The sequence below is a fragment of the Vidua macroura genome, chromosome Z, assembly GCF_024509145.1.
Source record: "Vidua macroura isolate BioBank_ID:100142 chromosome Z, ASM2450914v1, whole genome shotgun sequence".
In the NCBI taxonomy this organism is placed as follows: domain Eukaryota; kingdom Metazoa; phylum Chordata; class Aves; order Passeriformes; family Viduidae; genus Vidua; species Vidua macroura.
In genome coordinates this window covers 64,606,344-64,630,682 of record NC_071611.1, presented here as the reverse complement: position 1 = coordinate 64,630,682, position 24,339 = coordinate 64,606,344, and the positions used below count along the sequence as shown (strand labels likewise).

The 24,339-nt window shown below is 38.1% G+C and overlaps 1 protein-coding gene across 2 annotated transcripts in view; it reads right to left on the bottom strand.

Moving 5' to 3' along the window:
• The window catches only part of FBN2 (fibrillin 2), a 116,254-nt gene that overhangs the window by 29,823 nt on the left and 62,092 nt on the right, over positions 1-24,339 (bottom strand). For both annotated transcript variants that reach the window (XM_054002935.1, XM_054002934.1), the window contains exons 21-38: positions 20,934-21,071; positions 19,550-19,600; positions 19,261-19,386; positions 16,761-16,988; positions 14,423-14,548; positions 12,455-12,583; positions 11,183-11,308; positions 10,410-10,535; positions 9,476-9,598; positions 9,231-9,356; positions 8,531-8,656; positions 7,485-7,607; positions 6,248-6,370; positions 4,548-4,673; positions 2,260-2,382; positions 1,914-2,036; positions 1,471-1,632; positions 490-558 (exon numbers count right to left, since the gene is read on the bottom strand). In XM_054002935.1, coding sequence (XP_053858910.1) covers positions 490-558; positions 1,471-1,632; positions 1,914-2,036; positions 2,260-2,382; positions 4,548-4,673; positions 6,248-6,370; positions 7,485-7,607; positions 8,531-8,656; positions 9,231-9,356; positions 9,476-9,598; positions 10,410-10,535; positions 11,183-11,308; positions 12,455-12,583; positions 14,423-14,548; positions 16,761-16,988; positions 19,261-19,386; positions 19,550-19,600; positions 20,934-21,071 — 2,274 coding nt within the window. The remainder of the gene's footprint in view (positions 1-489; positions 559-1,470; positions 1,633-1,913; positions 2,037-2,259; positions 2,383-4,547; positions 4,674-6,247; positions 6,371-7,484; positions 7,608-8,530; positions 8,657-9,230; positions 9,357-9,475; positions 9,599-10,409; positions 10,536-11,182; positions 11,309-12,454; positions 12,584-14,422; positions 14,549-16,760; positions 16,989-19,260; positions 19,387-19,549; positions 19,601-20,933; positions 21,072-24,339) is intronic.

Below are 24,339 nucleotides of genomic sequence, written 5' to 3'. Positions count from 1 at the left end.
GCATGGATAAGATGCTCATTCTCTTCCATTTAAAAAGCCCTTAAGGAGCAGTTTCAGCTTGTTAAGCCCAATGTTCCATTGCTGTTTACAGGAATGTGGCATCTAATTCCTCACTTTTGCCCATTTATTGGAACCAGAGCTGCTTTGCCTGATGAATACTTCCTGACATTTGCACTTTCTGCTGATGAGCTGTAATTTTCATAAATGACTTATCCTTCAGGGCCCAATTTTGAAATCCAGTTAAAGTAAGGAAGCACATAAAAGGTATGCACCAGATTGTTTTCCTACTGAAATGGTATTGGACTTCTTCAATATTCTTTTGCAGTGTGCCTTTTCATGTTGTTTCCCAATTCACATTAACAGATATTTTAGCTTTGCACTAGATATAATGATTTCTGAAAAATGCAGTTCCTCCTCAAAGATTACTCATTTTTTGTAATTATTATTATTATCTATATCAATCATCACAGTCATTTGTAAGAAACTCACCTTCTAAAATAATAGTGATGGGATTTGGTCTGAATCCTTCTCCCCCTGGACAGAGAGTATTGTACTCAGCTAAAGTAAGATATAACAAGAGACGTGTCAGTCTCATAAAAAATAAAGTTATGACAACAGAATCATAAAATGTCACTTGTGTTTTTAATGGTTGGTCTTCCCTGCAGTCATTTGGTTTCTACTTTTTTGACCTATTCACAGTAAATAAAACATGTGCATTAGATTAATAGAAAACCAATGTAAGATGAGGAGTTCTGCTTTCTTTTATTACTATAAACTCAGATACTCTTAAGGCAGGCACAATATTGATTTTTCCATATGCCAGTATGCCACTGATAAAGCTAGGTATCAAACTTGGAATTCCTACTGCTATGGGGCTGTAAAGAACAACATACTTGACATTTGTGTTGCATGATTCATTAAAGACCTTCAAAGCTCTACAAAGCTGACAACTATCATTAGGTAATCATTTTGAAAGTACTGAAGACTGACTGAGACATAAATAACAACGGTTATCAACACACTTCTTTGGAGAATAATGAAGCCCTCCAAATTAAAGCCATGATTTGAGTTCTAAGCATAATTAGTTTCTTTCCTTACCAGTTTAGAGCTGTTGAGCAAAAATGCCCAGCACATGTATGCACTCTATTCCATTCTTATCTGCAAAGTTCTTTTATTTTTTTTTTAATGGGAGAAAAGAGCAAAATAAAATGCCCAAAACTACCTAAAGTATCACCTGGTCTGGTGGGAAGCACCTTCTAAAGGTAGCATTGATTTATTAGCGTGCAAACAGGCACCAAATCAGTCACAGAAGACTAAAGGTCCGCACCTCTGCATTCCTGTCCTTCTGACATTGGTAGGAAAATTTGATTTGAATGACCAATGTACAGCAACACGGTAAAATACTGTAAATTCCTTTTCCATCCCTCTAAAATAAGGCAGCACCAGGGGAACATGTGAACATTTCCTTACTGCTGTTGACAGGGGGACAGGTCTCACAGGGGTTCCCCCATGCCTTTCCCAGCGAGCAGCAGCATGAGGAACGAGTGACTCCAACCCCAATCTCAGTGTTGCAGGACAGGCCCCTGTCCCCTCTTGGTCCAAACTTCAGGTAGCAGCTGCCCACACGGTTATCTACGTAAAAAGCACATGTGGTTACACCTGCACACCATGATCCAGGCAAAGAACTGCAGGTATTCATCTGTAATTTCATACCTAGAAGAGGAATTCAGGTAACATTGTGCTCTTGAAGTCATTGGCACTTCAAGAACATTGATAGTTATTGATGTCAAGAGAGACAACATTAAAAAACTATACAACAGGATATGCAGAATTGTGGAATCATTATTTTTCTATCTTTTTTTGCATAAAAGCAGTGATTTTTTAAAGTGATACTTCAGGAAACTTTTACTTACCCACACAACCCACTCCAGTAGGATTCAGCTGGAAGTCTGGAGGACAATTACACTCATATCTTCCAGGAGTGTTTGCACAAAGACCATTAACACAATTAATGGGATCAGCACATTCATCAATATCTAAAACAGGAAATCCACATTCATAAATCTGCTCATTGGACAGAAAAGAATAATTTTACTTTCTCAGACAACTTAGAAAGTTTCAAATGCAAGTGAATTTTAGCTGAAACTGAAGGAGAGTCTTAAAAATAATTCACCAAAGGACTACAAATAAACCTTGTTCATCTGCATGTTTAAGAAGCCACCCTTTTTGCTGATGTATTTCTGAAAAGCAGTGATTTACCTGTGCAATTTCCCCCAGTTCGATCCAGTTCATAGCCGTCATCACAGATACAACGAAACATTCCTACGAGATTATTGCAGGTGCCAAACACACAAATATTCTGGAAGGAGCATTCATCTGTGTCTGAAGGAATGTATTATAACCAGAAAGTTACACAGTAATACCACATTATTGTCATTATTACCGCTGTTGTTGTTACTATGTGTCATAGGACTATAAAAGCAAAAGCAGACACATGCAAAATATTTTAAAAACTAACATTTTTGAGTTTGTGCAGAATGCTACACAAAATTTGTATTTGTGAATTTGTATTTGTAAATAAAGAGTTCTAAGAAGGAAGAGAGTGTGTAGGCATCAACAGTCATATTTCCTTGGAGGAAGAATACATGGAAAATAGAAATAGAGGAAGTAAGAATTATCTGTGATTTTCTCAAGCCCACATTGAAATAGTTATGTAGTAACTACACACAGATGAGCTACAATGCATCTAAAGGACTGCCTGCATGCTTGTCTAAATTGAAGATGAAATCAAGTTGAAAGACACTGACAGAAAACTGGATGATTTTGTCAGCTGCAGAGTAGAAAGGAGATGAACACTGACACCACAGACTGCAAAGCCATGGCTTTAGGCACAAACTGTAAAAGACTTCTGAGCTGAAGGTAAGTAGGACAGGAGTGGGAAAAAAAACCCTCCATGTACTGTCAGACAGCAGGACTTTTTAGGTTGCCAGAATAAAGCAGCTGTGGAAAAGGCAAATACAATTCTGGCACGTATTAGTGAATTATTTTTAGCACACACATGGAAGTAGAAAACATTAATATCATTTTACAAAGCGCAGCCAAATCCTAATTTGAAATTCTGAGTACAGTGCTCTGTTGATGAACTAATATTGCACAAGATGTGCAAAAGGGGTATTAGAATTATTACAGTAATAAAATATCTACTTTCAATCTGGTGGGATTACCTCAGCCAGAGGCTGAGAAGTGATAAAATGCCTCTTTATAGTAACACATGAGAAAGGTTAACTTCTGAGGGCCATTTGAGAGACATGTTTTTTAGGGAAAATGAATGCTTAACATCCAGAAGTCCTGAGTCAATTTCATCTGGAAAATAAAATTTCTAAATACCCTGGAGTACAGCCATGGAATGACCTCCAAATCAGGTAACTGAGAAGCTAATGTACTGACATCTCATGGGACTTCTGAAGAAAGTGGATTAATAACTTTTATTATAATCACTTCACTAAATCAAGACTGGATTTTGCCCCTTGATTGTAGAAATCAGCCAAGGACATTTCTTACCATAGGATAGATTAATATATTAACTTCAAAATGAGAGAAATTAAAGCTAACTTCTCTTAAGAATTCAGCACCCAGATATTTTAGTTCTCCAAGAGCACAATTTAATTAATGCAATGCTTTCAGATCTCTGCTGTAATCACAGTAACATATCAAACATTTCTCCAAAATCCTTCAATTGTTGGACCTAAATCCTTCAACACACTGACCGAAAATTTAGAATTACCTTGTTTTTCGAAACATTGGCTGGCTGGAATAGATTGGATCTATTAGGGGATTTTTATCAGACCATTGGCACCACTGTAATATGACTGAGCTGCACCAAGAAATTCAGTAAAGATGATGGACAGGACTTGATAATTAACACATCTGATTATGCAGTGGCACAGGTAATTCCTCAGAAGCACCTGAATTATTCTGAAGTCTGATTCATACATGTACATCTGAATGTTGGAACATGCCATGCTCTGGACTGCATCTTAAAGATTAAGTTTTGAAACCTGTTTTTCCTATCTCACCAAGAATTTGAATTTCCAAAGAGGTTATGTGATTTCCACCATTATATATGAAATAAGTTAAAAGCTTTGGGCACCAGCTAAAATGTGTAAAATTTCATCTACTATACAGTCTTATTAAACAACAACAACAAAAGGTAAAAGAACACAATAGGGAATAGGAGCTGAACTGGACTAGAAAGATAACACAGGATTTTCCACACACTATCCACTACTGAAAAAAAGGAATTAAAAAAAAAAATTTACAAAATTGCTGAGGCAATCTGCTCTGGGATTTATGGGTGAAGGCCAGGAAAATGTCATAAAAAAAGATGAAAGCAATCTTCTAACAGAATTCACACTGAAGAAACTTCTATGTGAAACACACGGTGCTTTCTCTGCTTCCAGGTTGAGGTCCTGTTGGTTGTTCTTTGTTTTAGGGCAGCCAACCCAACCTCAGAGAACAGAGCTGAGGCAGCAGCAGCAGCAGCTCACCTTGGCAGGACTTGCTGTCAGAGGCAGAAGTGAACCCCATCTCACACTCACAGCGGAAGGTGCCAGGGGCGTTCAGGCACTGCCCATTTTCACACAGGTTGACATTCTCTGCACACTCATCAACGTCTGTGGAAGACAGGAAAGTCTCTCTGAAACTACAGGTTTCACCAGCAGAAATACACATAAATATATCCTGGTGTTCAAAATAATAGCGCTGTTGAGCACTGGAGGTATAAAACAGAACACATTCCCTGAAGTAAATTGAAAGAATGCAGAAAAGCAAACACAGTTTCCAAAATTATTCCTTTCACATTTTCATGATTCCTTACTCCTTGTTTTTCATTAACAGATGAAAATTTTTTTGATAATGCAAGCTTTTCAGATTCAGTCTTGACTAATCTTGACAAATAAATTAAATATCTTGATTAAAAGGTTTTACTTAAAAAAAGTCTTGCTCAAAATTTTGCCTCTTGGAATATATTTCTATGCTATTTTGACAGAAAAAATGTTCAAAAGGCAAATTTTCCTAAATCATACATAGAAAATTATTATCATATTCATTTTAGAAAATATTATTTGAGGTTGGGGAACATTACAAGTACTGCTTGCACACCAGGAATTCTTCTACTATGCCCCAAAAGAGCTATAAAGAAAAAGAATGGCAAGGGAGAGCATTCACCATTGCAGTCATCATAAGTGATAATTTTTTCAGGTATGCTTATGATTGTCCAAAAAAAATTTTATATGCTTTCTTCATTTTATTAGTCCATAATTAGTATTACATCTGATTTTTAGAGAAACATAGAAGATCAATATAGGGATAAAACATTGTGCTCATGAACCAAAAACTTGAAATACAAAAACCAAGTCATATTTGAAGGTCTTTATTCTCAAATAAAAAACTACTAATCAGAAAACCTTGTTTCCAAGCTTTAAATTAATTTTTATTTGTAATTAGCCAGTTAGCCAATAATAATAAATGCATTCACAGTAGTTTTCTAGGTATTTCACTATGATTAAGATACATTCTCAGACCTAAAAATGCTGACCAAATACAGAATGTGTTAAAAGTTGAGAGCAGAGATAATGTTGCATCTCCACTCTGTACATGATAAAGACCAGAGTAATCCAAGACAAGATTAATATTTAATATAAAATCTTTGTACTTGATATAATACATGTCAGTTTATTTTGAATCACTTCCTGTGTGAATAACAATGTCCATTTTCACCTATAAATTTAAACACAGAGACACAGGGAATGTTTTTTAACTGCAGCTTGTTTTTCTGTTTAAAAAGTCCTATGTTAATGATCACATCCTGTTCTGCTGGGTGCTGGGAAAATAGATGATGCCAGAGAGAGGAACTGTGATAGAGCTGGCATTTAGTGTTCTTGACCAGAGGCACTGCTGCAAGCAGGACATGCATGTTCAAAATAACTGACATGAAGATGAGGAGGAGGAAGAAGCAGCAGATAGGAACTTTCCCCAAAAAATGGACCAAGTGGGTCCAACTGGGACACAAATCAAAAGAGCAATCAGGTGCCTCTGACACCATTTCTTATGCAGACAGGAAGCATCTTAATCTTAAATTACATTTTCACATTCATTGTCTTGCACTGTGGGATTAGGTCTAATTCACAAAAGTTCCATACAAGAGAAGAACCACCAGGAACAAGTCAGGTGCCACAAAACCCCTTACCAGAGCAGGTAAAGCCATCCCCAGTGAATCCCTCTGCACAGGCACAGTGGTAGGAGCCCAGGCTGTTCACACACTGAGCGTTGGCGCTGCACCACTGGGTCCCATTGGAGCATTCATCAAGATCTGCACATTGGGGTCAAAAAGTGCAGGCAGCAGCTTGGTGATTAGTAAACTGGCTGATAATTAACTGTCAAGATAACCAGCACCACTGCAAGCATGATTTATGTCTCCACAGATACACACATTTACTATTAGATGATACAGGGTCAATCTATAGTGACTCCATTTAATACGTCTTCCTTTAAATTACAACGGGTGGGACTGGGAAAAATATTTCTGAGCAACAGATGGGATTCAGATGTTCATTACTTGGAAGTTAATGTCCTGTTACTGAGCTTAAATTCAAAGTAAGTTCTTAAAAAAAAGAAACTGAACCAAAGAAATGTAGTGAGGTAAAAATCTGCCACTTATTTAAGAAGTCTCCTCAAGTAATAGAAAAAAAATGAAAACAATGCAACCCCATGAGAGCTGAGGCAAACTATTCACTTGGATGTTAATATGTATGAAAAAAAGAAAAAAGAAAAAAAGTAGAAAAAAATAAGAAAAAAAGAAGAAACGAGAAATCTCATAATACGGTAACTTTTTTAGCACATTACATCAATAAAGCCTAATCTTCCATAGATCCCAAAATATTCTGAAAACAAAAAGCAAATATTACAATCTTTTACAAACCAAACTGAAACATGAAGGCGAGGGAACATACATAACTACAGCAGCCCAGCAAATGAAGATACAGGTTTCCCACCCCTCCAGTCCCAATCTGGTTTATATCAGGGTCTATAAATCAGAAAAATTAAAAGACATTTACCAAAAAATGTTTGAAGGACTGGAAATACCTTACTGACAGGAAACAATAAAAGGAAATTTATTTAATTTCTGGGGTTTTTTATTTTGCACATTCTTGTAGCAGTTGTATATAAACTTTGAAAAATGTGTAGTTAATTCAGTAAGATGTTACAGCATTAAGTTTCTGAGACAGTAAAATTTTTTTCATAGAAAACCAAATCTGTGAAACATATGAATCTTTCATATACATTTATCCACAGGCTACAGCAGACAGAAGAATAATTCTTTGTTTCTAATGGACTAATCACACAGTCACATTGCATGTTTTCAGAAAAAAGAAAAAAAAGAGTGGGGAGAGAGAGAAAAAAATCTTTGTTTTCCATGTACTTACCAATACACTTAATGCCATTTCCAAACCAACCTTCTCTGCAACTGCATTTAAAACTTCCTGGCACATTGACACACAAGGCATGCATGTCACAGTTGTGAGCTCCAATTTCACACTCATTCACATCTACAAGCACAAAACAAACTATCAGTATTTACATAAGAATATTAAAAAATTTCCACTGTGAGGGTTTGCAGCCCTTTAAAAAACAAATGTTTAAGAACTTAGAATAATTCAAGCAAGCTATTTTGTATTCTGTATTAGTAAAAAGGAGTGACAATTGCATTTTATTTTTGCTCTTTGTTTGCAAACATGACAATCAGTCCACTTTCCTACAACTGTTTTTCAGCATGAAATTAACACTCTTACCCAGAAACATGAAATACACTGATCTTTTTATGTCTAAACTGGGATGAGGTCTTTGGGTGCACAGCAACCTTTCAGTCATAAAAATAATTATACACCCATGGCCATAGCAGTTATAGAACAGATTCCTAAACACACAATTGTAGCAGAAATTCTATCAGCTTCTTCTGGATGAGCCTGGATTCTTGAGAGCATGCAGAAGAAAAGGTACTGCTTAAATATCACAGAACTTGCAGAGTGATTATGAGTGACTACAGAAATGTAAAAATTGCTGGCAAAGGTTGAAGGATTTTTTTACTTTTTTTTCCCCCTCTTGTTCTTTCCTTGGACCACATGGCCATTTCCTGCACCTTGGTCTGAGATGAGTTCATTCTCCAGGTACACGTGACAAAAGAGCACTGATAAAAAACTTCCAACACAACTGCAGCCCTGCCACCCCAAACCAAGTTCTGTAACATGGGTGTTCACACAACCTGTGCTGCCAATATCTTTTTAATTAGTTTGTAAGGGGCCTCCAGCATTGATACTCCCTTTAAAAGTCTGGCACATGCTAGCAGATGTGAAACGCTTATATATATATATATACACACAGATACCAACCTCTCTCTTGTGTGTAACACTTCATTTATTTTACCTGGAAGCCAACCAAAATATGTGACACATTCACTGGAAATCTATTTTACCTGTGCACCCTGTGGTTCCTTTCTTGACTGAATACCCAACTTGACAGTGACAAATGAAGGAGCCTTTGGTGTTTTCACACTCCCCAAACATGCAGATGTTGGAATTCAAATCACATTCATTCACATCTGTAGGTGATTATAAATTAATTATTAGTTGAACATTACTGTCAATTTGGAACACTTTATTTCAGGTGAAAATACCTACTATATGAAGTCATACTGCATTTCAGCTGTTCTACTCTGTAAATTCCCTAAAACAAGTAAGGCTAAATGTGTAGTCCAAATACTACTGTGGTAAATCAAATACTATTTGTTTTCACCTTTTTTTGGAATTCTAATTAAAGTAATATGAAGCAAACTTTTTCTTACAAGAATCACTTAAAATCATTTTCTTAAAACATATTAATAATCGTAATAATTTTCTTCCAATGAAAAATTCTTGAAGTGGCCCCTTTTGAACCCTTCATCTGATCCCTTCTCAGTACACATATTCCATTTTAGTAAAATCATATCAATGTTTTTTAACTATGGGATCTGGTTCATTGTTAAGGAGTTACCAAAAGGCATACGGATTATTTATTTTTTATAATATACATAATTTCAATACCCATGTTCAATGACACAGTAGAAAGAACATCCTGAAACAAAACCTGAAGAATTTTCAAGATTTACACTAAATTTGGTGCACACAGCTACTTACCAACACAAGTTTTCATGTCTATAGAAACCATAAATCCATCATAACAGAGACAACGGTATTCCCCTGGGATATTGCTACACTGCCCACCATCACAGATATCTGGATTGTTTTCACATTCATCAATATCTGAGGGGAAAAAAAAAAAAGCAGATAATAATTCTGTCACTCTGGCATGGATGGGCTGGAACACCACTTTGATTTTGGCTGAAAGATAATGATGGAGCTTTTCAGGTGTAAAAACCTACCTGCACATGTCCTGACATCTGGCATCAGAGCATAGCCGTCACTGCAGCTGCACTCATAGCTCCCTTCTGAGTTAGTGCAGTGGGTGTCACAACCTCCATTCATTATCATACACTCATCAATATCTGGGGAAGCAACATTGATAGCAGTTAGTCTACTTCTTTAAGAAAAAAATCATATTCCCTTCACATTTTACATTAAAATACATCAGTGACCTCATTCTGAATTTTTAGTCTCATTCTGCTGTCTCTGATTTATACTTTGTTCGTTTTCCCCTCTTTTAACTGCTTTTTTCATCTGTGGGAGCAAGCTGCTAAGTTAAATATTGGTTTTGCAACTGTGTATTGCTAGGGGTGTGAAAAAAAGCTCAAGGAACAAAGTTTGGAAAGTGAAAAAAGGGAAACCCTGAGAAACTTAAAGCTTGAAATGTAGCACAAATTTGCAATTTTGTAAAAAAAGAACCATAATAAGCAAATAGAAAACCCTCTCAGTGCTGCTGTTCTCCTTTACAAGGACTTGATGTGCTGGTAACTATATAATTCAGTATTATTATAGTGAAGAATTAAAGAGATGCATATGATAAGGAGAAAAATGTGAAGGATAAACTATCAATGCACAGAGCTTTTCTTGCCCGATCAAGAAATCTAGGTGTGTTTTTTGGTTGTTACCTCAAACCTCTGATTTTAATGGAGTAGTACAGTAAATAGAATTTCAAAGTATTCTGTAGAACTCACTTACAGCAATCACCTTTTTATACCTTCTTTATATTCCTTTATATATCTGGATTCCCACAATAGCTCATGATAAGCCTCAAGGCATACAAGAAAACAGCCCTGCTGATGGCCAAAAGGAAGGTGTGAAGTTAAATAAAAGCAAGGATAGATGGAGCAATGCAGCTGAAGCACAAAATCCCACGTGCAGGTGCACAACACTTGCCTGTGCATCCCTGTCTTTCAGTAGTGGGCTGGTACCCAGAGTTACAGAAGCACTGGTACGTCCCAACCATGTTCACACACCTGCCATTTCTGCAGAGACTGTCGCTCAACGAGCACTCGTTTACATCTGGGGAAGAATCGTTCAGATCAGTTGCAATTCAGGATATTTAACAGCTTTAACAGCTCAGGTTCCAGGCAGAATGAGAGGTAATATTTCACACCGGTGGCTTTCAGGTATATTCAACTTCTTTCTTGTTCTTGGCATGTTCCAGTTCAAGGAATAGAGTTCTGCACACTGTGTTTAAGCTAGTGTCCAAAGATTTATCTTCTCTGACTCAGGTCTGAGAGCATTAATTACAGAGTCTGCTAGTCTGCTGTGGGCATTAATTACCATTTCTATCAAGAAAATAAGCCAAAGAGATAATATACTTCTTCTTTGACTATTTTTTTCTTTTTTTTCTTCATCATTTTGGTGGATTATGTGCTAAAAGGAGAGATGCATTTTAACACAGGACAACTCCTTTTTGTGACTAATTAAAGTTGCTCCCATGAGTTTTCAGTTTGCTAAATAACCCCTAAGAGGCCTGGTAAAACACATCTCTTTGGAGTCAACAGTATTACTGCCACTGGAGATTTTATAAATCTCCGGAGTTTTTTATTTGAAGATACAAATAAAAGGGAGGAACATCAATTTGTTTAAGAGATTCCTGGGACCCCACCTTTGCCAGGACTGATCATTCCTCAAACTAAAGATTTTCCTGAGCTGAAACTCACCCAAGCATTCCTCCTGGGATGGTGACAGCTCATGCCCCAGGGGACAGTCACAGCGAAAACTCCCCTCAGTGTTCACACAGGTGCCACCTCTGCACAGCAGAGGGTTGCGTTCACACTCGTCTATATCTGCAAAGAAACCACCATGTGCAAAATATATAAGGGGCAACAAAGATAAAAGCAACTCCCAGTGTCTACAAAATAAAAGGATTTTTTCATGGTGTTGCTCCTCTACTCATGCTGCACAACAGAGCAACCCAAAAACTATATATCATTTTTAACTATAAAGATGGGTATTTTTTTTCTCTCAAGGAAAACCAGAAATTCATCATTTAACATTAGATATTCAAGAAAACATAGAACACAAGCAAAGGTAGAAAATTTTTGGATATTGCCCTTTAGAACAATATATTAATGTGATGTGTATATATTTTTAAATTGCTTAAGGCACCTATTCATGTATGCACTGAAATTCCTGTCTGTGGATGCAGTTATGGTGGATGTTTGTGTATCGATTTTTACCTAAATGGCTCCTCAGTTTGGTACCTCCTGTCTATGCCGTGGTGTGGCTGGGAAATATTCTGGTTACAGCTCATAAAGGCAAACTGAATACTTGACTCACAAAACTGATAAAACCAGCTAACACTACAGGTGTGGACAGAGAGAAATACAAACAAAAGATGATCAAGGTGGAGGATGCTCACACGTCTGGAATCCCAGGAAAGTCTAAAAGCATCAGAATTTGCAGGAAAACATGAAAAGGCACAGAAGCCTAAGTCAAGATATTTTTAAGGTCGTTAAACACCTTTTGGTGTCTCCAGACCTATTCTTACGTCTCCAGACCTATTCTTACAACTTTAAACAGATTGAAGAGCTGTAATTTTTTTTTCAGGAAATGCTGTGAGAATTTCTTGAGTCCTAGAAGAAGCAATGAAAAGGGACTAACACTGCTTTTGCAACTCCAGCTTTCTATTCCTAGCTTTACCAAGAATTTGCATACCCCATTAGCAATTTTTAAATTAATTGTGTGAAGAGTTGCTGCCATCCTAAAATATCTGTACAGAATAAGTATCTCTTAAGGGTATAAGTAATTATCATACAGAACAAGCAATGCTATATACTTAATTCAGTTATCTGTCTCTATAAACTGCATATCTGACTCATTTGCTCATGAAGTCAATAATGACACATCTGAAGTGTTCAGTGTGGCAGCTCAGACAACAGCCAGTCTTTGCACAGCAAAGCCAGAGTCCAGGGCATCCTGGCAACACTTACCCATGCAGTTCTTCATCATCATAAATCCACTTTCGTAGCCATCAAAGCACTCACACTCAAAGCTGCCAGGAGTGTTGACACAAGTACCACTTCCACACAAGCCTGGGGAGATCCTGCACTCATCAATATCTGTTTCATAGCAGTGGAGATGTAGAAAAATCAAACTGGGTTTAAGGTTATCATGCTTTTACAGTAAAAAATGTCACTGTAAATTAAGTCTACAGAAACCACATACAGTATGCAAATCAACAGAGAAAAATAATTACTTATAGAAACATCTGACTATGTGAAAAAGTTCATGAAAAATTTGTAAGGCTGTCTTCAGAGCTCTCAAGTCAGAGTAAACTATGTAAAAAGTTTGCTTCTATTAAGAGTAATTTACGGTTAGATTCTTAAGGAAATAACTAAGTGTAGGACATTCCAAGATATCATTCTTACAGAGGTATCAACTGACTCCATTACTACAATGCCATTGATTATAATTTGATTATTATGAAGATATTTATCCATTAATAGCATTATAAGTTTACATATACCCTCTCCATTAGGAATCAGTTCCTATCAAAGCTAGGTGTACTGTTCACTGGTTGTCTTGTTAGTTAAGTTTGAATGAAACCTACTGCAGAAAACTATAGCAGAAAAGACAGAATAGCTCTTTTTAAATCACACTGGTAGTGAGTCAGAAATCTAAAGAGGAATTTTAATGTGGGTATGATCCAGTGAAACAAGTCAGTGTTGAAGGAGAGGCCTTTGTGTCACTGCCCGTGGACAGGCTTCTGCTGGGTGATGACAGCCAGTCCTCACAGATGTGTGCAGGTGTCAGACCCACCTGGCAGATCTGGAACATTACTGAGTATCTGGGCTCCTACAAACTTTATAAAACAATTTCTTGCTGATATAAAACAAGCAAAAAAGTCACCCATTTCAGAAAACCTATTTCTCTACAGCTGCTCAGTGGAGTAATTTCATCACCACAGAACAGAAGGGGAGGAAAAAGAAAGCTTTTGCAGGGAGTTTTCTGACCTATTCTGGTTAGTTTAGAAATAAAGTTTTTAAAATGCATTCTTCATCAATGTAATCACTATAAAAACAAGGAAATCACCAGTTAGGGCAATGTTAGCAACCAGATCAACCTCAGTGAGCATGCCTTACCACCCACACTTCATAGTTATTACTCAGACACACTCAGGGACGCCTGTACATGGTAACAAAACCTCCTTCATTTTCAGTACAGAGCCAGCCACCCACAACACAGGCATCCAAATTCCCACAGCCACAGAACTGTCAGGCTTATCTTTAGATTTTCCAGACAGTAAAGAACAAGATCCTAAACTTGTAAATTAAACACACGTGTCTGTCTCTTCCTGAGTTAACGTTGCACTGGCGTCAGAATTGCTGAGGTGCCCTTGTATGTTCTCAGCCATCCAATCTAAATGAAAATTAACTTGTAGTCTCTAAATTCATTTGGTAATACGATGACCAAGGAGTAAGGAAATTAAAATTAAGAAAATCTCTGTGTTAGAACATTAAACTTGGCTTTGCTGGTGATCCTTACTGATTTTTCGGGTTGTACTGATACAGGATAACTTAAGCACCTTAAACAACAAGAATAAAAATTGAAAAGATTTTATTTATTAAATAATAATTTCAGTTTCTGAAAGGGAAACTTGAAACTATTGGCTATTTTGTCCAAATATTAAGCCCTTAGAAAGTGAGTGAAATGAATGGCATTAGGTTTCCAGATCACCAAGCTATGCCACAAGAGCCAGCCTCTTTTAAAAGCTCCAGGGATGTGGTGGAGTCCCTACCACTGGATGTTTCCAAGATGGACAGGGTGCTAGATAATCTCATCTGGGCTCCCTTTCCCCACAACACCTTGGAGGAACAAGTTGGTCTTCTCAGGTCTTTTTCAACCAGGACTATTTCATTATTCTAGGGAAAACTGTGGAAAACGCAAGGCTTACTTACCTGTACAGTTTCTTTCCTCCATATCTAAAGTGAACCCACTGTTACATCTGCATTTGAAACTTCCAATTGTGTTTCTACATTTACCATTCATGCACATGCCAGGGAACACTTTACATTCATTGATATCTAGGAAGAAAGTAATTAAGAATTAAGAAATTCTTAAGCACAAAGATATATGGAATCAACAGGAAATTCCTGTTCCTTCTTACCAACTGCATTGAGCATATAAGGCAGGGTTTGGGTTAGAGGGGACACCCTTGGAGACCTGACTGGACGTGAGACATTTCCCAAACTTTTTGGCTGTTTTTTGGCTTTTTTTGCTTCACAATACCCAAACCAATAATTAAAAGTTTATGCTTATCAACAGTCAAAGAAATTCAGTGATACTCTCTGAGTTGAAACTCTGGTATGTGTATGGTGCACAAGTTTGCTTTCTGCCACAATCAATATTCTTGGCATTCCTGAGCCAGTTTGTAAAATATGCAACCATTACCTGGCTGACTGGGTTTGGTTTTCAAACTGAGACTGCCAGAGTTTTATCTGGAGCTCAGTTTTGAAAATGGTATTTTTTCTTTTGTAGAGTATCAAGTGAAATATTTCACCTCTCCTCAAACACAAACTGTTAAAAGATCTTGCATAGGACAAGGCTGAATGACCTCTCCTACACTCTGTGAAATAATTTGCTGAGGTAATGTCCTTAACTGAGAATCATCTTCAACAAAACAAACATCTATCTCCCATTCATTTCTGTGAATGGAACACAATAGTGGTCCAAATAAAAAAACAGAAACAAGAAGACAAGCCTCAGAAAATCTCAGCCTAGACAAGATTTATGAAATAATAAATTTTTTAAATTAAACAAATGTTGGTATAATTAATGTTGCTGTTGTTGTTATTTTCCGTATTTCTTTAGTAAATCACCAATGAAAATCAAGAGCTTTGCCTGTGAGTAATGACTCTTGAAAAGCAGAGCTTATTTTTGGTGAAGCAGAGGTCTCACCTGTTATAGCTTTCTAAAGAAACTCAAAATATTCCAAGACAAATGCTTCAGAATATATCCTTAAAAAAGTTAAAACCCTAACAAATTTCTGGATCACCTGAGCTTCTGGACACAGAAAATTAGTTTTTCTTCTCAGATTTTACCCATCTGAAGTAACTTGGGTCTGGTTTCTTAACATTTTCCAGCCTATTCTGTTTTGTTGCTGCTCTACAGGAAGTGAAGCTATCAAAAACTGGGCAAAATACTTTTATTTACTACTTTATTACTGCAGATCCTTGTTGTCACTGCCCTCATGATCATAACACAATAGACACCCTCTCCTTTTGATCACTTACTGATTTTGCAAACCAGAGAAAGAACCCATCCCTCTTCAGTCTCCCAGAGAGCCCTGGTCAAATTTTAGTAATATTTTATGTTTGCATCTAAAATAACTGATTTCGGAGACCATCTGAAGCTCAGTTCACTCCCTGCAAAGCACTACCTTAAAAAACATGCACATTTTGCACTATTCCTGTGATTCAGAGCTCCTCTCCTTTCAGGAATTTCCTTCTCCTCCTTACCCAGTTCAGACTTTGCAACTTTTGCTCTCAAGCTCCCATGAAAGCAGAGAATCCCCCCACCTGTACCATCAGCTCTTTCAGGCAAATACCTTTATCCCATCTATCAAGCACACTTAACAAGCAGCCTCAAACCCAGGAATTTCCTCAGGATACCCTCTCAGATGCACCCACAATTAATCCTCAGACACCAGAACTGATGCCTTAGGATTTAGCTTTTGTATTTTTCAGATCCTGTACTGCTTTAGTGTGTAACTCTAAAAACCCCATAGCCTGTCATCTACTGTTCTTCCATTTTATTCAGGCGAAACAATTCCTCTCTGGACCTGCAACCTGACACCTTACTGTCCCAGGCCCCCAAGAGACATAAACAAATGTCAAAATTTGTGGGGCGCCAAACTTAGAGTAAATGCCTTCATTATCTGAAGCTGTAATTGGAGGATTAACCCCTGATACGTAAATGGACCATACTTTTACTGGGTGAAAAACTTGTGATCGTTCTCCATCTTGAGTGTAGCCGCTCTTGGAGGCTTTTGACTATTTTGACAAGCTGTACCTATTGAACGCCTTCAATAAATACCCACTTTTATCCTCTTAATCTTGTCCAATCTCAGTTCTGGGCAGCCACTCCAAGGCATCAGTACCATCAGCTCTTTCAGGCAAATGCCTGTACCCATCTCTCAAGCATGCAGCAAGCAGCCTCAAACCATGGGAATTCCCTCAGGACACTCCCCGGGATGCACCCCACAATGACCCCTCAGGCACAAGAAGGAAGGCTTACCTTTGTAGAACGGCCTGCCAGTGAGAACATCCCCCCTGTTGGAGAAGCCGGGGCCCCTGGGGCACAGGGCCCGGTGTTCCGGGGAGCCAGGAGCAGGGCAGCGCTCGCAGCTGGAGCCCCAGGCGGCCCCCACGGCGCAGCAGCAGGAATCCATCCGGAGCCTGCCGGGCACAGGCTGCACACATTCCTCCTCCTCCCACCGCAGGTAGCACTGCTCCGTGCGAATATCTGCGTTCCACAACAACAACAAACAGGCTGTTTCTCAGGCACCATGTGCTGAGGCCTGAGCAGCAGGCCTCAGCTGGAGCTGACTTACAAGATGAACCTTGGGTACTGCAATTAACACCACTAGTATTATTTAGCTAAAAACAGACTACAAAGGTGCTTATGCTAGCTCTGTATAACCTTGTGTAGCTATCTACAAAGAATGTATCAAAAGAAACTTTCCTAACAGCCACTGATGCCTTAGGATTTTACCTTGTATATTTCTCATATATTTATGTATTTTTATAGAATCCTGTAATTCTTTAGTGTATAGCTCTAAACTCCATATACAGTGCTAGCTACTGTCTTTCACATTTTGGTCAGACACAACAATTCCTCTCCAGGCCTGGGAATCAAGGACACCTCACTGTCTCAGACCCCAGGAAATGTAAACAAAAGTGATTTATTTGGGGGGAGCAAACATGGGGTGAATGACTTCATTACCTGAAGCTGTAATTGGAAGATTAACCCCTGATATGCAACTGGACCAAACTTATAAAAGTATAAATACCTGTGACCTGTCATCCATTTTGGGTGCATCCCCTGGCGGGGGTGGGGGTGTTTGTCTATGTTCAGGAAGTGTACCTGAAGGCCCTTCAATAAATATAACTGCTTTTTATTCCCTCAATTTTGTCTGGCCTCTGTTTCTATATAGCCCTGGAAAAGGCATCAGTTTCCTCACAAAGAGAGGCCTGTTTTGTGGGGTATTTTAGGGGAAACCCTCCAAGCCAAGGCCTGGGCCCTGGCCAAGCCCGGGCCCTGGCCAAGCCCAGGCCCTTGCTGGCTGGGACATGTGCCACCAGGTCCTGGAGTATCTGTGCTAAAAATATAAACAGGTCGCTTCGACTTTGTGATTTGGGCCTAAAAAAAGCTGGACCCACTTTCAGAGTGAATTTGGAGAGCCGAGCTATGGGTGGACACACCATGTAGGATATTCCCAATTGCTGGGAAGGGTTCTCCACGTCCTCACTATGACTGAGGCTCCCCAGTAACTGAGGATGGTGGAGTATTTAGGCAATTGGGGATGTATCTTCCTCAGTCATTATCCTTTCTCTCATATAGAAATGATTAGGTGCATTACCTTGCTTACTTTTTCTTGTTGCTAAAGCCAAGTGTGTAGTTTTATTGAATGCATTATTATTTGTGTTGCCTTTATATTCTTAGTAAAATAACACCATTCTTTCCATCGATGTCTGTGTTTTTTAAATCACCGCCATCAATTGGCAGAACACAAGCACACATTTACACTCAGCTCCTGCTCAAGACTCTGCATTTCTGCACAATGCTCAGCCATTTGAAGTTGCTAATGTTGCCCTATAGTTAAATTTCTGCATCTTTCCTTTGCCACATAAAAGTACAAGAATTTATTTTGCTGTCTCCCAGTATCAAGATAAACCCTTACCCTCACATGACTGTGCTTTTTAGGATTCTGTGTATATTTGACAGGACAGACACATGTATTTCTTTACTGTACCAAGTATTCTCACTTATAAAATGACCTTTATATTTGATGGGACAGACACATCTATTTCTTTATTGTACCAGATAATCTGACTTATGAAATGACCCTTTTGTGTCTCTTGTGGTTAAAAAAGAAAAAAAAATTAAATGGTAAAAAAAGAATTTTTTTTTTTAAATCCTCCCTATATTTACGTTACTGAATTAATTTAATAGTGCAGTGAATACAGATTAAAAACAAAAAAAGCTGACTGTTGTTAGGCTTACTGTAACACCAGTTAGTAGGAAAATACAGTAAGTTTCCAGAAAATTTAATTATGGTTATTATACTCAAGAGTCCATCCCATTAGCAGCAAAGCAGGTCAACCAGAAGACAAATCAACCAAGTGTGCAGGCAAAAATCTTGTACTTGTGTACCTGAATGTCAGGAAAAGAACCACACACTGGCCTGGGCACTGAAAAAAAGGGACTAATTTGCACTAGCATATTTGTGCTCACCATCCATCACCCAGGACACTGCAGCTCCTGAATGAGAGTCAGAGCAGGGACAGCACTTTAGCACAGCCTACTGACTGCACTGAGGGTAAAACAGCCTCAAAACAAAATCGTTCCTCGAAGGAATTAACAGCTCTTCACTTTATTGGCACAGATATTTGATATCTAAGCAGGCACATTATCTGGGATAATTCAGAAACAAACCACGCTTTCTTTCCAACCCTTTGAAGAGCGATTTTGGACAGCTGTGGGACACAGCTGTGAGAGTAGGGTGTGCTCTTACCTAAACACACTCGCCCTGTTCCATCCAGGGTCAGCCCCTCGGGGCACTCGCAGTGGAAGGAGCCTCTGCTGTTGATGCACCGCCCATTGGGACAAACCCCCGGAAAAACCTCGCACTCATTCACGTCTGGGGGATACAAAGAGTTCAGTTACCTGCTGACTCCAAGGGGAGAGCTACAGCTTTGTGGAGAATTTTAAGTGACAGGAAAGAAACAATGCAATAAATCCCTTTTTATCACATTTTCAAGGCAGGGGAAAGGTGACATCTTAGTAAGACACAAAAACTTCACCTTCACAGGTAACACCCTTCACTCTGGCCAATCCTCTTGAGCAAGCTGTGTCTGGAATCAAAGGCAGAAAGATATTGTTACTGCTTTAGAGGGACAGGAAGGCAGGAGCAGAAAATTTAAAAATACATGTATCTTCAGAATTCGCTAATAATTTCACAGTGTAAGCGGGGAGTGCTCTAGCCTCAATCAAAAAAAGTATTGACACATACATCCTGTTTAAACTAAGTGAACAGTTGAGGAAATTAATCTTAGACTGTTACTTTCTCACGTGCTTTCCTTAGTGAAATGATCAGCATCTAATCAGATCAGTCCCTGCACTCACGTGTAGCTAGAATTCCTTCAAGAGGCCTGAAGATTTGAAACTGTAGTAATGTCAATTATCAGCTTTTTTTCCCCACCAAAGCTTAATAATGGGTCTAAGTAATGAGATTACTTTGGGAGATGCACATAAAATGTAGCATCATATAATGATTTCAGAGCTTGCTGTAATTTAACTAGCTACAGAATAGGAAATTCAGAGCCCAAACACACCCAATCTGAGCTAATTATCTGTCTAGATTGATTAGACTTTGATCAGTTTTACCAATCTAACCTGACCATGCTGCTTCCTGAAGTCCAAAGGGATATTTTTGCTGCACTGCACAGTTAAGAGCTCTGCTGGATGCTGCTTGCAGTCTGCTTGCTAGTGGGGGATACACGTGCCCACAGTTACTGTTCCAATTAAAAATGAGAGGCTAAAATATCTTGACACCAGTTCAGCTGCCGATGGCACTTTTCAAACCATAAGGGGATCAGTATTTTTGCCATAAACTAGAGTACAGTTAGCTCTGCTGCTTCCAGCTTCCATAACTAGCCTTGCAATCTAACAGCAATACTATTTCTGCAGTCAATAATGGTACACAAGCTACATGTTTGAAAAGAGCTGGGAAAAAAGTGCTAACAGCCCACAACATAAAAATAAATTTTACCAGATATTTTACTTTACTGTTTCAATACCTCCCTATGCCAGTCAATACATAGTCCTTGTGGAGATGAAACATATTGTAGCCATTAAGAGGTTTATTCACCTGTTATTTCCTGTTCAAAGTTATTTGAATGCTTCAAAGTTATTAGAATGATCCCTGATGGTGCAGATTATAAGTCTAAAATAGATAACTTCTAAAGAAGAAAACTTATTTTCATAAGTTTTTTGGGGGGGGCGGTTGGTTTTGGTGGTTTTTTTGGTTTGTTGGTTGGTTTTAGTTTGGTCTAGTTGGTTGGGTTTTTTGTTTTGTTTTTTTGGGGATGTTTTGTTGTTTGGGTTTTTTTAACATACAGAGATTATAAGAATCTACTAGTGATACTTATTCCCTTCTCCCAAAAGATGCAGAATGTTGGAACATACCCAATTCACACCGTTCACATGGGCTGCCCCAAGCTGCTCCTAAAGTAGCACAGCACTCAGATTTCAGTGTGGCACCATTGATGTTGACTTCACAGTGGCTGTCTCGGATATTAAGCCAACAAGTCCCCTTCAGGCTGTCTGCAGCAGAACAAAAAGCAAAAACAATACAGAATTGTCACAGCCAGAAGAGCTGGCATGCCACGTCCATGACACCAGCAGGCAGAATACCAAAGGAGAACAGGCTCTCTTTAAAAAGAAAATGCTTCCATAAGAGTAATTTCGTACACATTTTAGTTTAGAACTGGTGTAAAGGGATAGCACCATCACTGAAAGTGACCAACAAACCACACTGCCTGAGGCATTTTTCAATCCAGGTCCCACAGCTGGCAGAGGTCTTCCAGACACTGCAATGGATTTAATAATTTATTTCAGCTAGTGGCTGATCCATCTAAAATATACAAAAGCAGAGATCCCAGTGTGGGACTCCCTTTCCCAAGTGACTGAGCCCTTTCTGAAATGTAGGTCTTCTTGTCGCTCTTGAAGGGAAGTCTTCAAGAGAAGGAAGCAAGGAAGTTAAAACAAAAATAAAACGTGGTGGGTAAGAGTGCTTTATATTATTTTAGGGGTCTGATTCTGCTTATTAGCTACACTTTGAAAAGTCAGTCAGATCTCAAATGAGGTACATTGTAAGTTTTACCTTCAACACCTTTACACTTCCCTGCCCTAACAAGGTTACTCTCAAACGGTACAACATTTCTTGAGACAGGCAATCCTGTCTCAAGGATTGGTGATCAGACAGCAAAAGCAGCCTGTAAGGTCAGACCCAAAATGGGAGAACAGCCTGGGCAGGGTTTAAATGTAGGTGCATACTCAAGAGTTCAAAGTGACCCAGACAAATTTAGTTTGAAGAATAATGAAAGGAGTGGATTTAAAAATGAATGGATTAATTAATGAAAGGTTTAAGATTTACATGCATTGTATGTGCAAAAAGCCAGACATATTACCAATACCTCATGCTCAGAAACAATGTGCTTAAGACAGAATCATTCCAACTTATTTTCTTCCAAATTGCTTCAACCTTTCTACCGATTTCATGTTAAAAAATTATGTGGACCACAGGGAGAACAACCTTTCTTTGGTTAAAGCAACAGGAAAAAACCCTCACCCAATAATGTAAGCGATATCAGCCCCAGAAACTGGGCAGGGTATTTCATTAACAGTTAAGTGAAAAACAATTGTATTCTTTACGTTAACATTGGTCTCAAACATGTGGGACAGAGCTCCACACCTGAACAAGTGCATAAATACAGAGCTCAACATTATTTCCTTTTACTTGCCTACTTTATAGGAGTGAAAAGTCAAAACCAGTATGTCAAAAATTATTTAAATTCTACAAATTAGCAGGTGCTTCTGCTCACATCAGCTGCATCCACACTATCCTGCCAAAGTCTGCTTGTCTTATCTTTTTCAGGCTATTCCTTTATTTTGCATAATCTCTTTTGTCCAGACAAAAATCTTTGGTGAAAGGGTTATTATCCAACATCAAAGCATTCCTTTGGTTCCTTCTTATCTCTTTGATTCTGATTTGAAGAAGAATATATGCATTCTACAGGCAGATGGCATAGTACTTACTGTGCACTGTATGAACTCCAAAAATCTTGACTAAAATATGTGTAAAAAGCATGTAAAAATGTGTTTTTCAAAAAGCACAAATGGCAGTATCCCTAAGGTATGGGCAGTTTCCAAAATAGCAATGAAACACTTGTATACTTGAAATATGTTTCAAAAACAATTCCCCTTTTTTTCCCTCCATGAGCATGGTCTTAATATTGCAAAAGCTGCCCAAAGGCAAGCAAAGTATGCCAATATCATTGCTAAAAGTTTTTACTATAACTGCTGAACTTACAGCTCTGATTTGCTGAAGGTTTGAGCTCAAATGTGAGTGCAAATGACTGTGATTTGAGCAAGGGATTTTTCTCTCTCTGCCCAGGAAACCTCACAGAAAGAGACAAATGGCTCATATCTATGCTGAATAATGTGGTACTGATTCTGATTCTGACATGAGAGAAAATTTGAAAGTAGAAAAAAAAACCAACTTGTCAGAATCGGACATTACCTTACTTTGATCATTCCTATGCAGCACACAAAAAAATCCTAAGCCTCAATACTATTTTAGCCCTTCATTTATGTTTAGGAATAAGATATCTGTTGTTACAGCAGTGCTTTAAGAAGCAATCTGATAAAAAAATAGGACCAATATATTCAAATTTTTCTCTACAGGGGTAATGGAAGAAAATCAACTTGAGATTTAAAATGACATACATTTGATAAGAACACTTTTAAGTTTTTCTACACAGTAAGTCACCTGTAATCTCCAGCCCCTCACTCATTTTTCAATAACTCAGCCTGCCCTCCTCTCATTGCTTCCAATGCCAATAAAATTTTGACCAAAGTGGAAAAACTGGGCTCTAGCAGTAAAAATCTGTACGTCTTGCATCAGCTCTACTTCTGACCCTTCTGTCTTAACATATTCAAACTTGTGGTGGAAAAGCATGGTTCCTGAGACAATTTTTGTCAATATGAAAAACAAATTATTAGGCTCACAGTATGTAACTGGATCCTGTTCTTCCATTTTGATCTGACTACTCAGCTTTTTTTTTTTGCTTTTTTATGTTATTTATCACTGCTATTCAGGCCAAATGGGACCTCATACTGTAAACAATACAACAAAAACCCAACAAAAACAATTTGCAAAGTAAATCCAGAACACTTATAATTAAGCTCTTGGTGAACTTCGTGGCCCCTTTGGATGTAAGAACACAAGATTAAAAATAAGAGGCACAAAAAGCATAGGTTAGTGTGGTTATGTCAAGAAATTAGCACAACATTAAAATTACAAAAACAATAATAAACTTCACCAGCCAGTAATGCTACAAGGAAATATAAGAGAAAGCTTAGGCACAGAAGTAACATTCATTTAAAAAACATATTAAGGCATGGAAGAAGTCCATAATTAAATAGCAGATTTAGTCTTTGCATTCATTTTTCCACCTTAAGAAAATCCTTACAAGAAAATGCAAAAGAAAAACACCAAGCAAATCCATATGAAAACAAAAGATTAGCATCACCCACTTAATAATGACACCCACTTATTAATGACACTGCAATACAGTTGGATCACCACGCATATCCCACAATAATTTCAGTTATGCTACACAAATAATATGAAATAATGGCAGCTTATGAACACCTGCAAAGTACAGAAGATGCAAGCCTTTTGAATTTTCTTAGAAAGCCAAGGAAAAAAAAAAAACACCTTAATGAATGTCTTTCAAAGATAATGCCAATGACATCCTGCAGAAAACTGTTGCTGTTTACTCCAATAAAACCTCTGCAGCATTATGCT